The sequence below is a fragment of the Brassica rapa genome, chromosome A02, assembly GCF_000309985.2.
Source record: "Brassica rapa cultivar Chiifu-401-42 chromosome A02, CAAS_Brap_v3.01, whole genome shotgun sequence".
NCBI lineage: Eukaryota > Viridiplantae > Streptophyta > Magnoliopsida > Brassicales > Brassicaceae > Brassica > Brassica rapa.
In genome coordinates this window covers 30763454-30778265 of record NC_024796.2, presented here as the reverse complement: position 1 = coordinate 30778265, position 14812 = coordinate 30763454, and the positions used below count along the sequence as shown (strand labels likewise).

Sequence of the window (14812 nt, the reverse complement as noted above, 5' to 3'; positions counted from 1 at the left end):
GTGTGCACGAAAAAAATAGCTTAAGTAAAATATTCAATAATTCATACTTTTAATTTGTAGAAACCTCTAATATTCTAGACAATTCACCAACATGCACTATCCATCAATACGATCTTTTGTACTATTTGCGGTGGCAATAAATCTGAAAAGCCTATACAATTGACCAATATTATTGGAAAAGAAACTAAAAGTATATTAAGACAGCTGTGGAGTTGCTTTGTTGTACTTTAGACACCCACCACCCCTCTTCTCTCGTATTTTGACATCTTTACGGGCAGCTTTTAGACAGCACATTACAAGTTAGATTGATTCAGAAACAAAATTAGATGGATTGTTTCAACCTTTCAGGTAAGAAATTTCTGTATTTGAAAGGTGAAAACAATAGTATTTAATTATTTATCGTGTTAAAGCACTTTGTAATACTTTTCAAGATATTATATTCTAGTAGATCAAGGAATGTATTATTTATCTCTTTGACAAAAAAAAGTATTATTTATCTTATTAATTGTGAAAGTTGGAATTGTCCTAGTATTGAAATAAAATAAAATTACGAGGTGGTGGATACGAGTTCAAATAAATAAAAAATGTTAACAACACATGTATAAGATTGGTCTTCATATGTCATTGCCATGTTCTTGACTAACAATCCATATATTTCCAACTATGTGATTAATTCTCTTTCATAAGTCTTCTAAACATTTCATAAATCAAAATCAGAACTTCTTGTTTAATTGTCTTTTCAACGTGAGAATATCAGGAAACAGAATATAATCTTGATCCAAAATTAAAACAAAAGTAGGGGAGAATAGTTTCTTAGGCTTTTTACTTGATTCCAACCAAGTTCAACCTAATAGGCAATCAAAATAGTTAAATAAGTTACCTCTATCCACTGAGTATATATATTTAACATGTGCTAAGTTACCAAGCAAGTGGCTGTAGTTTAGTGGTGAGAATTCCACGTTGTGGCCGTGGAGACCTGGGCTCGAATCCCAGCAGCCACATGTTTTTTTTTCAATTTTTTTTAACCCTTCACTACTTGATTAATGGGCTTCCGTCAAATTTATTCATATTTTTTACAACGGGAGTTTTCGAAGTACTGAAGCCCAAAAGACTTTCTTCGCATACAAGTAAGTAAAAGATCTCACCTTATAAAAAGTCCCAAACTTGAGACACACGCTATTAACACGCTTCCTTTACTAATTTCCCTTTTTCACCTTGCGTTAATTTCCTTTTTTCACATTGCGTTAATTTCCTTTTTTTTTTACATTGCGTTGATTTCTTTTTCGTAAAAAGGAAATTATCGTCTATAAATAACTGACATACGCACCTATTTGATTGCAAGTCTTATCAGACCACTCTCTTCTCTCGTTTTCATCTTAGGGTTTTGGTTCTGTCTATTTTCTCTCTCTCTCTCTCAACGATATGGAGTACAACAAAGAAGAAGCAAGAAAAGCAATGGAGATTGCAGAGATGAAACTCTCAAAAAAAAAAGATTACATCGGGGCGAAAAAAATCGTAAGCAAGGCTAACAAATTATATCCAAATTATACAAGGCTAATAATCAACTGAGCTAGTTGTCAAATCAACCAAAAGCATAAGCATATTCTTACATTGCCAACGAAAACAGATCGAGCATCGACCTCCTCCTTGCCTGCTTGATCTGCTGCCATAGTAGCAGGATCTGCAAAAAAACAAAAATAGAATTTAACAAAAGAAGTTGATCTACTGCAGCTAACGAATCAGAAACAAACCTTGAGGACCCATATCCTTCTCAACCTTGGCCTGCATCTCGCGAAGAGCAGCAGCTTCGTCCTCAATCTCTTTCAATCGTTTCTTCATCTCATCCAACTCCTAATTATAAATACCAAATCAAATCAAATCAAATCAATCAGTAAGAGAGAGAGAGAGAGAGACCTTAGCGGCATCGTCATCAGCTGCAGTCATCATGTCCATGTCTCCATCCATCTCTCCGACGTCGGGGATTTCTCCGCCGTATACCTCGTGCTCCTCTTCCTCCATCGCCTCTCTCTCTCTCTCTCCGTCAGGGCACGCACTTTTTTTAGCCGGTTTGGATAGTGTGACACGTAATCAATCATCGTATCCGGCCCATTTATCATTCCTTAATGGGCCTTTACAGGCTCAATCTGTCAAATCTCAAGTCATTAGAATATTAAAAACACGTCACCAATAAATTAACCTCTTTGCCGAGGTGAAACGTTGAAAGGTCTCTGTTTCCTCGGGACCAAAAGAACTAACGGTAACATTTTCTTCATTTTTTTACCGGTGGATGATAAATATTTTCTCTTTTTAAAAAATTGGAAGAAAAAAAGAAACACCAACGGTAACTTTCACTAAAATCCCACACCATCTGTCTATATAAACAAACAATGGCAGTTTCCTCTCTTACCACCACTCTTCCTTCTTAATCTTGTTCTTTCTCTATCTCTCTCTCTCTCTTTCTCAAGAAACTATAGTGTACTTTCATAGACTGTGAAGTAAAGACCTTGAAGGAAGTATTGAATAGTGTCGCCGCATCATATATACGATGCGAAGCTTCCCTCTCACGCCTCGGCTCATTACCAAAACATGCCTTGCGCTCTATGCTCTCTTCAGATCAGAGTCTAAATCCCATCTTAATCACTTGAAGGCAGGTATATTCTTTTTCTATTATCATCTTTCTTTTATTTTTTTGAATAAACATAAAATTTTAAAATTAAAAAGATTTCAAACTTTTTTTAAGAGAAATTTTAGTATATTGTTTTGATTAATTATGAAAACTTTAAGATGCATGATGTGAAAACTATTCGATACATATGGCCATTCAGTTGATTTATCAATTGTACGTAAGCGATTGTATGATTGTTTTTGTCTTCACGGATTGTATTCATTTAGTTTAATTTCTAAATTGATCACTCACAATATCAAAATTACTCTTAAAAATTGTTTTCTCAAAATAAACATTTATATTATCATCTCTCTTTTTTTTTTGAATAAACATAAAAATTAAAAAGATTTCAAACTTTTTTTAAGAGAATTTTTGGTATATTGTTTTGATTAATTATGAAAACTTTAAGATGCATGATGTGAAGACTATTCGATACATATGGCCATTCAGTTGATTTATCGATTGGACGTAAGCGATCGTATGATTGTTTTTGTCTTCACGGATTGTATTCATTTAGTTTAATTTCTAAATTGATCACTCACAATATCAAAATTACTCTTAAAAAATGTTTTCTCAAAATTACTTTGATTGCATATATAGTTAAATGTTGCATGTTAAAACATTAATTAGAGAAAATTACTTGACTGTTAGGTAATCAGCCTAGTCGATCTGTTTTCGTCGGCAACCGTAAGCAAGGCTAAGACAAGTATCGACGATGGTTAATGTTTATGTCTCTGCATCAAACCTTAACAAAAGAGGAGGAGGCGAGTCGGATTGGTATGGAATCCTCAACGTGGATCCTTTAGCTGATTACGTAACAGTCAAGAAACAATACAAGAAGCCGGCGCTTCTTCTCCATCCGGACAAGAACAAGTTTAACGGCGCCAAAGAAGCGTTTAATCTTGTTTTCGATGCTTGGAGTCTTTTATCTGATCACTCTAAGAGAGCCGCCTATGATGAACAGAGAAAATACAAAGAACAACAACAAAAGTGAGAAGCTTCTTGTTCCTCTTCAGACACCACAAAGGAAGCAGAGTGGCTTTTCAAGAATCGGATGAAGAGAGCAAACGAAAACTCTACAGACGAAGAAGAGAGGCTCTTCAAGAGACCGGCGCTGATGAAAACCGGAAACTCAAACTGTACTTCCGAGGCGGAGAGGCTATTGAAGAAGCCTATGGAAGCAGCAAATCCAAACTCTACTTTGGTCTTGTCTTTTTTTTAAAAACCTAATGTATGATTTGTATTATTAGATTGAAGGAATGTAAACTAATCAAATCGATCAAAGTTCAAAACTTTCTATCAGTCTTCAAGAAATCGCTAGACGATCACTAAACATTTTGTAGAGGACTAATCGTAGACGTAAACATTTTAGTTTTTGGCTTTAATTATAAAATTATTTTGATGAACTATGAAAACTAGATATATAAAACAAAAAAGAAATAAATTTGTAAATTTGTATTAACATTGTTAATTAATTTAACAAATTTAGACTAATTCAGATATATTTCAACTGATTTAAACCAATTTAGAATGCTTTAAATTGTATAAACTGGATTTTTTTTATGAAAATCGTTTTGGTTAGGACTGATTTACCACCTAAACGGGAGGTCTAGGCGTGTCTAAACCAATTTCTATTACATCAATAGTAACCTGCATGTATGAAATTGAAGGCCCAAGTTGCTGTTGTTGAGAACATAGCAATGAAGTTATACAATCATATGGGGATGCCTTGTGCCAAGTGATCATAATCAAAAGTAGTAACAATAGAGACGTAGTGCATCGAACTGTCTCAAGAGAATACAACAAGTTGAGTTACTTTTATTGAACTCTAGACTCACAAGATGGTTTCTCTCGCAAGCTTGTCAATATTCCATCAACAAGCTTATCTTTACCAAACCCACTAGTCTTCTCATCATCTTCAACACTGTCCCAACAACCTAGGATTTTAAGTACTTCCCTCTCTGTTTCATCCCCTTTCTCCTTCTTGGAAACTGAACCAACTTCTTTGTCTAATGATGAGTCAGATGCATACGGAGCCTGTGTTGATGAAGGAACAATGTAACCTGATTCAATCCTCGCCTCAGGCATCATCTGTATCAACGCCTGCAGCTTCGGATAACCGAGGCTCTGATAATCCAAACGGTACTTGAACTCATCCAAGAAGTCTTTCTTGAAGTTACTCATGTTGTAGCCTCCGGGGCTTTCCTCTGTTATCTTCTTTATCAGCTTATGACAATCAGCAATCACCTCGCTTCTTGATCTCTCGCTTACACCATTGTTCTTGGACTTGTTCTCATCATCTACTTCTTCACACTGTGACAAACTCACAAACATGGATCTCAATACACTAGAGGCATGAGGATTGCTAGGACAAGAGGTGAACCGAGTTACTCTGAAAGGTAACGCTTCAGAAGGACTCTCCTTGATCCATTTCTTATCTGATATCAACAGAGATACTAAATCAAGCGTTTTAGACAGATCCAGCTGCTTGAGAGATGAATGTCCTTCCTCCTTAAGGTTCTTAGCCAACGCTTCTCTGAACAATAGAACAAAACAGGTTACTAGCTAATGCAGAAGCACTAGTAAGGTTTAAGAGAAGAATCAAGAACCTTGATGGTGAGTGAGAAACAAGGACGAAGCCTCTTGGAGAATTGATGAAAGATTCAACATCTTTCCAAAAAGAATCTTGTTCAAAAACGTCATCTACTACATCTCCACCTGCTGGTTCATTGCTAAGCTCTTTGTTTCCTCCACAAAACAAGTTGAATCTCTTCAGCAGCCGTCTTAAAAGCCCTTGACCCTTGCTTGCTTCAGCGTCTGCTCTCACCTCCTTAGCAGATTCACTAGAGGTTTGAGATTCTAAGTCCTCATCATCCACCACTTTCCCTTCACTAACAACCCCTTCCTGTTTCTTTTCTTGGAGATGCTCTAGTCCTATCTCTTGTGATTCAGATTCTTGAGAACTCTCTTGTGATTCAGATTCCTTTTTGACATCTTCAACATTCTGTTTCACCTTATGAGGCATCTCCTCCACATTCTTACAAGCATGAACAAGAAACACACCTTCTCCCTTTGGAACAACCTCCAAGATCTCCGGCATAGACAACAGAAACCTCGAAAACCTCTTATATCCATAAAACTCTTCACCCAACGGTACATTCCTCTTCTTCAGCTGCTCACGCAGTTCAGTAATAGCCACTCCCTTAGGATACAAACTCAACACCAAACCAATCTCCCTAACAACTTCTTCCGGTACATGATTAGTATCTAAACTAGATTCCTGCAACTCCTGTTGCTTGGTCGATGCGGCGAACGGGTCAAGAAGAGGGGTTTTATAGTGACCATACCAAGAGTTATAAGGACCGTCCGGCGGCTGGTTAAAGCATTTACCGGCTAAGTTGTTTCCTCTGACTAAAGCCTTCCAGTCCCACATGATGGAGGCAGCGCTGCACAACACGCCAAGCGATCTTTCTTCGTAGCCAGCGAGCAAGATGTTGTAGTTGCTCATCCTGAGCTTGTGTAAGACGGTGGAGAAGTCTCTGTCGCTGGAGATGAGGAAGAGGTGAGCAGGAGGTGGGTTCTGAGCAACCCAACACATTAGATCAGTAATGAGAGCTCTATCTGTACTGTTCTTCCCACCTGCATACAAAAAAAGTAAGCTTTTCACATAGAAGTGGATAGGTCTGGAAGTTCGGATTTGCTATATGTTCATAAGTTCCATTCAGATTTTACTAATTTTCGGTTGGGTTAGGTTCGGATTATGTTTTTACCAATAAAATTGACAAAAATCTACAAAACTAAATAAGTTGACAAAAAAAATATTTAAAACATATAAATTATTTAAAAATCTAATTTAAAGCTATTTAAACTGACAAGTATTCAAAATATAAATAATTACAAAAACTTAAAATATCTAAATTATCTTATATATATAAAATATCAACATATTTAACTAATTTTGAATATTTTAGGATTTTAGTTTGGATTTTGGTTCGGGTTGTACCCGAACCCGAAAGTACATAGCGTTTAAATCCTATTTAAATATTTTTATAATAATTCGGATCGGATTTCAATTTTTTCGGTTCAGATTTAATTTTTCCCTTTAATTTTTCCGAAACTAACGAAATTCAAAATCACAAGTAAAACAAAATATGAAAGTTCTTAAAATATTCTAAAATATCTAAATTATCTTAACGTATTTAAAAAACGTATTTAACTAATTTGGAATATTTTCGGAATAAATAAATAGCTCTTAAATCCAGTTCATATGGATTTCAATTTTTTCGGTTCGGGTTAAGGTTCGGGACTAAAACGCCCAGACCTAGAAAATGAATCAGAAAAGCAGAGATTTTGCGAAAAAGAACCGAACCTTGAGGAACATGAGCGAGGTTGATTCCCGTCGCGGAGAGAGCTTCCTGATTCGTTCTCGATAACTGCAACACGTCTCCGAAGGCGGTGATCGTGATTGGTCCTTTTATCCCGTTGAATCTAACGGCGGCTGTGATGGACTGCGCCACTCTGAAGACGTTAGCGCCACTGGGCAAGTGGCAGTTCTCGAAGTCCCACCACACCGAGACCTTAACTCCCCGAGACTCTTCCTCCTGGTGGTGAGCACGCCTCGGAGCGAGCTGAGATGAGGAGATCGGCCGATGCTGAGGACGCGGCGGGTGGTGAGCGACGAGGCGGAGGAATAGGGTTTTGTAAAGGTTCATTCTTTTTTTCGAGAGTGTGATTGTAATGGCGGAGAGAGAGGAAGGGTTTTAGAATTTTTAGTAGTTGGGGAAGACGAAGTAACCCCTTGCACACGTGCGAACCACGTGATTAGTGACTAAATATGGGCCCTTGTGTGTTAAGCCCAATAAGGATAGAAAACTCTGTTGGGTCCATATATATAACTATCCTCTTATTAAAAAAATTGTCAATGGCACCTTTTGAGTTTTTGTCAAAAAAATAATACTAGAAGAATAAAGTCACAAAAATAATATTCATTTAAGAGTAAAATATTCTTAATACATTTGGTTTAAAATTAAATAAACAAACAAAAATAAATAAAAGTAAATAAAATAAAATAAAAAATGAAAAAAATAATTTTTTTTTAGTTTCAGATTATATATTTTCAGATTCGAAATTTTTTGTATTTTCTTTTTTTGAAACATTTTTTTCGAATTTTTTTTTCAAATTTTCTTTTTATAATTCAAAAATACTTTTTGAAACTGTTTTTTAAATTTTTATTTTTAATTTTTTAGTATTTATTTTTTATTTTATAAAATTTTAAACCCTGGTTGACAAAAAAATAAAAATTTAACTCTAATTTCAAAACCCCTATCTCTTAACTCTAAACCCTAAGGTTTGAATTAATTAACCAAATAGATATAAGTGTATATTTACCTCTTTAATGAAACCTATTTTTGTGACTTTGAGTTTTGAGTGTTAGTTTGAGAACAAAAACTTAGTTTGGTGCTATCCTAGTCTTTTTCTCTATTAAAAATAGGGATGTTTATTTTTTTGAATGAATAATGGAGATGTTTATTTTCTTTCTCTTTTGAAACCAAAATGTGTTTATTTTCTGTCTCAGTAATATTTATTTATACTGATTAAATATATACACACACATCCTTTTTTAAAGATAAGTAGTATCAAAAAACTATTTTCACAAGGATATCATTTACGGACTTTTATTTACTAATAATAATAAATTTTAGTTTTGAAAAATAATTAAGTTTATTGAACTGATTCCAAATATATATCCTATCATATCCTATTAGACCGTCTATAAAACTGATCAACCAATTTTCTTTGATTTGGAAATAACAAAAAAAAAATTAGAAATGATGAAAAGTGTACAACAAATTGGGGACATGCACATAGAAAACTAATCCCCATATTTAGAAATAAAAACATATTACGTAATTTCTCTTGACTCTCTTGTAACTCATTTGTTATCTAAGTCAGACATTGTAATCCCTTTGACTTTCTTCTCAAAAGACAAACCTTTTTCTCCTTCCTCTGCTTTACCCGTCACAGCCATATTCTCTTCCGAGAGTTTAATGTCCTCAAGAATCTGTGCTTCAGATCTATCAATCTTCTTTTGTGCGTCTAGAAACTCTGGAACCTCTTTTTCTTTTGTAGTCTTTACTTCAGATGCTTCTTGATTAGTCTTGACTTCAAATCCAACCTTAGTCTTCACATCTGATCCAACCTTAACGTTTGATGTCTCAGGAGTCTTCATTTCAAAAACTTTTGGAACTTTAATCTCCAAATCTTTAGATGATTGAACCTCTGCCACTTTTAGAAGTTCTGACTCAGCGGCTTTAACTTCATCAGTCTTGCATTTAGAAATCTCTGAAACATTTTTATCCTCCAAGACCTCATGAACATCTGACTCTTTTGTAACCTTTATTTCAGATAGTTCAGGAGGAGTAGGAACCTCAGAATCTTTTGAAACATTCTTATCCTCTAAAACCTTAGGAACATCTGACTCTTTTGTACCCTTCACTTCAGACAATTTAGGAGGAGCATCAACTTCACAAGCTTTTGAAACAATATTCTTATCCTCCAAGACCTCATGAACCTCTGGCTCTTTAGTAACCTTCAATTCAGACAATTCAGTAGGAGCATGAACCTCACTAACTTTTGAAACACTCTTATCCTCCAAGACCTCAGGGACATCATTCTCTTTTGTAACCTTCACTTCAGATAATATAGGAGCAGAAACTTTAGAAACTTGTGGAGGTTTCGAGTCTTCTACAACCTTGACAGCTTCAGATTTTTTCATAGATTCTGACTCCTCTGGAAACTTAACTTCCCAATTCTCTGAATAATTAACTTCTTTCTCTTCAGCTTCTTTAGCTTTAGGCGTCTCAGGAGTCTTGACCTTTGATTCATTTGGAATCTTGACATGAAGGTCATCTCGAGTTTGAACGTCAAATGTTTCTGGAGCTTTTATTACATTAGAAGTCGCCGGGGCAGAAACATCATCAAGCTTTGAAACCTCTGAAGAAACATCACCTTTGTTGTTGTTAATCACTGGTTTTGCCGGAGAATGACCCGTTAGTTCTTTTACTATTGCCTTGTCCTGTTTAAAACATTTTCTCCATAAATCTTACAAAGTTATATATATATTATAGGAAACTTGAAAAGTTAAGAAGATATTTTAAACAATATTTTTATAATAGGTTTTTACTATTTCTTAGATGCCTTTTTTTACAAATATTTTTATTCAAAAGAGTGATGGGATGATTGTAAAACCACTTGCATAAAAAAACATTTGAATATGGATTGTATCTTTTTCTTTTAAATGATTTTGATAAATGAATGTGAAAATTTACCTCATGAAACAAGAGACTGAGAGACTGACGTTTGCTGTTTCCATCCTCCGCATCATCTTCTATCAGAATATCTTTTCCTTTCTCGCTCCGCCGTGCCGCAGCGGCTTCTTCATCGGCCGCGTTAGGAGCATTGTTCTTGCTCTTTTCACCCGAATACTTGTTGTGAACCGTCGTGTCTCGCTCAACCGGGACGAGATCCTCGTCGGAATCTTTTAGAACCTTTGGCTTGATGGCGCAGTTTCCCATCTCGCCAAACACAGAGAGTTTTTTTTTATAATGATAAAATTATTGTCTCTCTTTCTCTCTGATCTCTCTCTTAAATTTTCTTTTTATCTTCCGAGAAATGATGAAAGTGAAGGTGAAGGGATGGTCAAAGAAGATTTATGTCCCGATAAATTCTCTACGGACAGAGAGAGACAAAGATTTGATTAAATATGTGTTTCCTAATAAACAAAACTTAATGAAAGACAGATGTAAATTGATCTGTTTTTATAATACAAAATACTATAAAGTAGTAAAGTGTATATTCGAATCTTTTTTATCTTGATGCTTAGTCTAATTTATTTTGATACTGAATCGTGCAAGTGTATATTAAGCTTAAGTAAAAAGGGAAATAAATAAATCTCAATAATTAATCCCACTTATTTCCAAGTTCATATTTTATATCCTTCTGCATGGATATTAAGCTTAAGTTAAAACAACTTCTATTTACGTAGGGCGTCTTACGTTAAAATTGTATAATGGACGGATAATAAATGGATCTTGGCCCATTAAAAATCTGATTTGGACCCAAAAGAAGAAAGTTGAAAATAGCTTGACAGCCCATAGGAACGGTTGAGCGGTGTGAGCTTGATGCCAAATTGAACTTGTCGCCACAGCTTCAGTTTTAGCCAAATTGCTTAATCTATTCAAACCTATATGTGAGCTTGAGTCTTGATATGTGTTATCGATAGTATTCGAATATCGTACGAGTTAAGAAGAAAGCTAAGAGCCTAAGTTCACAAGACTCTCTAACAACAACTCCAACCACATATGCTTGAAGATAAAAAATAAAAAAGAACAACAAGCCATATAGCTTTTGTCTGAACTTCATAACCACGTATGGCACAATAAGTTATAAATTTGGATACATTACTTGTTTGCTTACCGTTTCACATAATCTAAATTCAACATCTTAACCCTCAAACAAAACCATCACATAAAAGAAGAAGAAAAACAATCATCTCTACTTCTCAGTCTTCACCTTCTTCTTAGACTTACCCGACCGATCCGAAGAGCCTGAACCATGTTTGCTCGCAGAAGGCTCCGAATGCTTTCTTTTAGAAGACTTGGGAGTCTCAGTGAAGCCAGAGAAAAAGCTCTTCTCTCTGCCGCTATGTCGAAGAGAAGACTGTCCGCTTTTACGCCTGCTACTCATAGCTGGGTTAGAGTTTCTAACAGAGGAACTCGTCACAGCTCTCAAAGCCTTCTGCTGAGTTTTAAATGTCTCAAGAAGCTCTTCCGGTTCAGGGAACCGAACCAACGAAACTCGCCTAGAAATCTTCCCAACTACCATTAAAAAAAAACAACACACAACAGTTACTAACCAGACACAACAACTCTTCCTGTAAGCAACAGGAGAAAAGAAACGAAACTCACCGATCTTAGATTCGTTCTCACAAGGTATAATCACAGTTGCATCACCTTCTTGAGAAGCAAAGCTAACAAGTTCAACCTCTTTACCTAATCAATAAAAAAATAAAAAATCAAGAAGCTATTTAAAAAAAAAAAAAAAGATCAAAACTTTTTTTACCAGAAGAATCCTCGAAACGTCCCAAGACTCCATCTTCAGCAAGCTTAACCTTAAGCTCCTTCCCTTCAATCTCCGGAACCTGAAAAAGACCAAAACACCCTTTAGTTTCAGAAAACATTTAAAGCTTTACATATCTCAATCGTCCGAAACGTACGTGGCTCATAGGGCACTGGATGAGCCAGAGCTCAGTCGATCCCGTCACATCGAAGTCAGCGAGGGGCTGTAAGCTGTTGACTACGAACTCTTCTGGAGGTTTGTAATCCAACGCCATCTCTCTGCTCTCTCACGATTAGTAAGAAAGACTGTAAATTGAAGGCGGAATCAACACGAGAAAGCAATTTCGAGAGACGGGTTAACCTCAGAACGGAGTGTTGCTCTGTCGACGGCGGGATGGAGAGAGTAGTCGCCGGAGAGAGTCGATGCGACGACGATGACCTAAAACCCTTTCCCAGTTTTATAATTTATATGTAGTTCACTCGAAAACGACGTAGTTTTGAGTGAATTGGGTTACTTTGGGATCCAGAGGTTTTGGGCTGAGACTATTGGGCCTTTATCGGACATCTAAATGAAATAAGCCTGAAACGGAAAAATCATATCATACACTCTTGTTGAATCATGATTTTGCTTGAGAAATGTTAATGTGCAGGAAGTAAGATAGGAATATGGGAAACGCAAACGTAAAAGCATAGAATTAGTACTTTGCTTGAGAAGTTTAAACGTGAATAGATTGCAATACTTGACGTGAGATGTTGGCATGTAAAGAAAAATAAAATGATATGGAATCATTCAACTTTATATTTTTGTAGTATATATATAGTCACAAATCACAACAACTAAACTCCAAACTTGCAATAACCATCCAAACATCTTTTCTGTAACCATGAGTTCGGTCCAGCATTCTCCACTTTCTCCCCTCTTTTGCCCTTTCCATCGATTACACTGCCTTTTCGATCCTTATAATGAGCTCACGATAATCAACATTTCTTGTTATCTTCCAAATGTCGAAGGCCACCACCTTTACCCACTTTATTGGTGCAATAACAAAGAATCAGGAGATGAGTCTTTGTGTCATGCTTGTACATTTAAAGGAATTGGTACAACCTATTACTTTTGCCACGAATGTGAGGTATCATTCCACAAAGAATGTGTCGAGTCTCCCCCTCTAATCAAATCTATTTATCACTCTAAACACCCTCTCCAACTAGTTCAAGATGAATCTGCAGGTATATATTGTTCTCATTGTGAAAGTCGTTCTAGCTATCAAGACGCAAAGTTATATTATTACTGTTTTACTTGTAAGTTTAGTTTGCATCCTGTTTGCGCGACAACACCCTCGTTCCTTAACTTTCCAAAAAGGCATGAGCATGACCTCAACTTCTTTCCGAGAAAAGCTGATTTGACATGTGACGTTTGTGGGGTTGTTGATAGCAAACCTCTCATTTACGTGTGTCTTCAATGTGATTTTGTTGTCCATAAAAATTGTATTTACTTACCATTTGTCATAAGAATATCCCGTCATGACCACCGTCTTTCTTTTGCATATTCTATCTCTAGAATATTGTCTTGTGGAGTTTGTCGTCAAAAAGTTGACGAAAACTATGGAAGTTATTCTTGCACGAAAGATTGCAGTTACACAGTGCATTCCAGGTGTGCAACTCGGGAAGATGTGTGGGATGGAAAAGAACTTGAGGAAGAACCGGAAGAAGACTATGAAAATTTGAATTCTTTTGAAGTGGTAGGTGATGGAATTATACAACATTTCAGCCATTCACATCACATGAAGTTTGAAAAGAAGACCACTGAAAATTTGTATGATGATGATGAAAAGCGATGTCAAGCATGCATACTTCCAGTCTATGGTGGTGGCGTTTACAGATGTATGAAATCCAACTGTGATTTTGTACTCCATGAAGCATGTGCAAATCTTCCCCGGACAAAACAACATATAGCACATCCCAATCCTTTTATTCTACAAGTGAGTGACACCAAAAATATTTTCTTGTGTGAATATTGTCAGCGTTGTTTGTATGGTTTCAGATATGTGTGTAGCAAAGGAGATGAGTCTATAAGTATAGACGTGCGATGTGCTGCAATATCTGAGCCATTTGTCCAGCAATGCCACCCACATCCCTTGTTCTTAAGCAATGAACTTGGAAAATCTAGACCATGTTCAATCTGCGAAAACGAGAAAGTTCAAACTTTGAATTGTATTGAATGCATCTTCTTTTTGTGCTTCTATTGTGCTACACTCCCTTATAAAGTGAGATATGAGCATGATGAGCATTTCCTCACCCTTTCTTACAAAGAGAATGAAAGTCTCAATTGGTGTGAGATTTGTGAGGAAATTATGGATTCAACCATATGGCTTTATACATGTCATGAATGTGGGACCGTTTTCCATATCCCATGTTTACTAGGAAAATGTCCACCTTATGTCAAGCCTGCTCAAAATCTCTCGTTTAATGGTACAAAATGTAATATAGTCCCGAACAATCGTCTCACTCGACTCATCTGCTATGACTGCGACGGGCGTTGCCAAGATAAACTAATGCTCGAATTTTATGATGAGGATGGAAGAAATCTATTTTGTTATCGTCACTGGGAAGTGGCCGATTTAAGTGCATGAATCTGAGTGCTCGTCACTGGGAAAAATAATACTAAATTATAGTATGTTTTAGTTGGTATTATCATTATGTGTTGCTTTTACGAGTCTGTATTAAGGTAGTTTGTATATAATATTAAAGTTTACTTGTAATACATCGTAAACATTGAAACTCTCTTATGTAATATAAGAAATATGCAAGTTGTCAAATTGGCACCATGATGGAGAACTCGTCTCATATAAAAACAAGTAGTAAGATACAAGTCAAACACCATGATAGATAAGAAAAAAAAAGAGGTCGGCTGTAGAAGGAAAATGGTATAATTTAAGAATTTTCAAGCTTCAATGTCGCATAAAGGAAAAGATAAATAAAAAATCATTTAGGGTTCAATGTGTTCCTTGCAACTGTCAAATACACTTTTGAG

The 14812-nt window shown here is 35.9% G+C and overlaps 5 protein-coding genes, 2 long non-coding RNA genes and 1 other non-coding gene across 8 annotated transcripts; 4 read left to right on the top strand and 4 right to left on the bottom strand.

The window, feature by feature from the left end:
- Positions 1-929: 929 nt before the first annotated feature.
- On the top strand, positions 930-1001 carry TRNAH-GUG. Its single transcript has one exon. It is a non-coding gene; the product is annotated as a tRNA-His (tRNA).
- A 437-nt stretch (positions 1002-1438) lies between these two features.
- On the bottom strand, positions 1439-2039 carry LOC103855255 (polyadenylate-binding protein 2-like). The gene is made up of 3 exons (XM_009132220.3): positions 1915-2039; positions 1752-1851; positions 1439-1681 (listed from the first exon to the last, which is right to left on the bottom strand). Exons 1-3 carry the CDS (start codon positions 2017-2019, stop codon positions 1578-1580), a joined length of 309 nt encoding a protein of 102 aa, XP_009130468.1. The 5' UTR covers positions 2020-2039; the 3' UTR covers positions 1439-1577.
- Positions 2040-2420: 381 nt separating this feature from the next.
- On the top strand, positions 2421-3967 carry LOC108870733. Its single transcript, XR_001957273.2, has 2 exons — positions 2421-2651; positions 3325-3967. It is a non-coding gene; the product is annotated as an uncharacterized LOC108870733 (long non-coding RNA).
- A 339-nt stretch (positions 3968-4306) lies between these two features.
- LOC103855253 lies at positions 4307-7801 on the bottom strand. Its single transcript, XM_009132218.3, has 3 exons — positions 7035-7801; positions 5275-6304; positions 4307-5201 (listed from the first exon to the last, which is right to left on the bottom strand). Exons 1-3 carry the CDS (start codon positions 7375-7377, stop codon positions 4484-4486), a joined length of 2091 nt encoding a protein of 696 aa, XP_009130466.1. The 5' UTR covers positions 7378-7801; the 3' UTR covers positions 4307-4483.
- Positions 7355-8488, top strand: LOC117132161. Its single transcript, XR_004455669.1, has 2 exons — positions 7355-7582; positions 8188-8488. It is a non-coding gene; the product is annotated as an uncharacterized LOC117132161 (long non-coding RNA).
- Positions 8061-10823, bottom strand: LOC103855252 (periaxin-like). Its single transcript, XM_009132217.3, has 2 exons — positions 9994-10823; positions 8061-9740 (listed from the first exon to the last, which is right to left on the bottom strand). Exons 1-2 carry the CDS (start codon positions 10237-10239, stop codon positions 8598-8600), a joined length of 1389 nt encoding a protein of 462 aa, XP_009130465.1. The 5' UTR covers positions 10240-10823; the 3' UTR covers positions 8061-8597.
- Positions 10824-11043: 220 nt separating this feature from the next.
- Positions 11044-12274, bottom strand: LOC103855251 (mediator-associated protein 2). The gene is made up of 5 exons (XM_009132216.3): positions 12143-12274; positions 11940-12060; positions 11786-11864; positions 11632-11715; positions 11044-11541 (listed from the first exon to the last, which is right to left on the bottom strand). The coding sequence occupies exons 2-5, from the start codon at positions 12054-12056 to the stop codon at positions 11219-11221; spliced, it is 603 nt and encodes a 200-aa protein (XP_009130464.1). The 5' UTR covers positions 12057-12060; positions 12143-12274; the 3' UTR covers positions 11044-11218.
- Positions 12275-12390: 116 nt separating this feature from the next.
- Positions 12391-14600, top strand: LOC103855250. The gene has a single exon (XM_009132215.3). The coding sequence runs from the start codon at positions 12666-12668 to the stop codon at positions 14409-14411; it is 1746 nt and encodes a 581-aa protein (XP_009130463.1). The 5' UTR covers positions 12391-12665; the 3' UTR covers positions 14412-14600.
- The last annotated feature ends 212 nt before the right edge of the window (positions 14601-14812 follow it).

Bases quoted from the DNA above. Each gene is read 5' to 3' on its own strand.
- LOC103855255 (XM_009132220.3), bottom strand. From the start codon at position 2,019: ATGGAGGAAGAGGAGCACGAGGTATACGGCGGAGAAATCCCCGACGTC. The intron at 1,852-1,914 runs GTCTCTCTCTCT...ATTTATAATTAG, and splicing joins CTGATGACGATGCCGCTAAG to GAGTTGGATGAGATGAAGAA. The intron at 1,682-1,751 runs GTTTGTTTCTGA...GTTTTTTTGCAG, and splicing joins GAAGGATATGGGTCCTCAAG to ATCCTGCTACTATGGCAGCA.
- LOC103855253 (XM_009132218.3), bottom strand. From the start codon at position 7,377: ATGAACCTTTACAAAACCCTATTCCTCCGCCTCGTCGCTCACCACCCG. The intron at 6,305-7,034 runs GTTCGGTTCTTT...TTTTGTATGCAG, and splicing joins CCTCGCTCATGTTCCTCAAG to GTGGGAAGAACAGTACAGAT. The intron at 5,202-5,274 runs GTTCTTGATTCT...TCTATTGTTCAG, and splicing joins GTTTCTCACTCACCATCAAG to AGAAGCGTTGGCTAAGAACC.
- LOC103855252 (XM_009132217.3), bottom strand. From the start codon at position 10,239: ATGGGAAACTGCGCCATCAAGCCAAAGGTTCTAAAAGATTCCGACGAG. The intron at 9,741-9,993 runs GTAAATTTTCAC...TGTTTTAAACAG, and splicing joins TCAGTCTCTTGTTTCATGAG to GACAAGGCAATAGTAAAAGA.
- LOC103855251 (XM_009132216.3), bottom strand. From the start codon at position 12,056: ATGGCGTTGGATTACAAACCTCCAGAAGAGTTCGTAGTCAACAGCTTA. The intron at 11,716-11,785 runs GTAAAAAAAGTT...TTTATTGATTAG, and splicing joins ACGTTTCGAGGATTCTTCTG to GTAAAGAGGTTGAACTTGTT. The intron at 11,542-11,631 runs GTGAGTTTCGTT...TTTTAATGGTAG, and splicing joins TGAGAACGAATCTAAGATCG to TTGGGAAGATTTCTAGGCGA.
- LOC103855250 (XM_009132215.3), top strand. From the start codon at position 12,666: ATGAGTTCGGTCCAGCATTCTCCACTTTCTCCCCTCTTTTGCCCTTTC.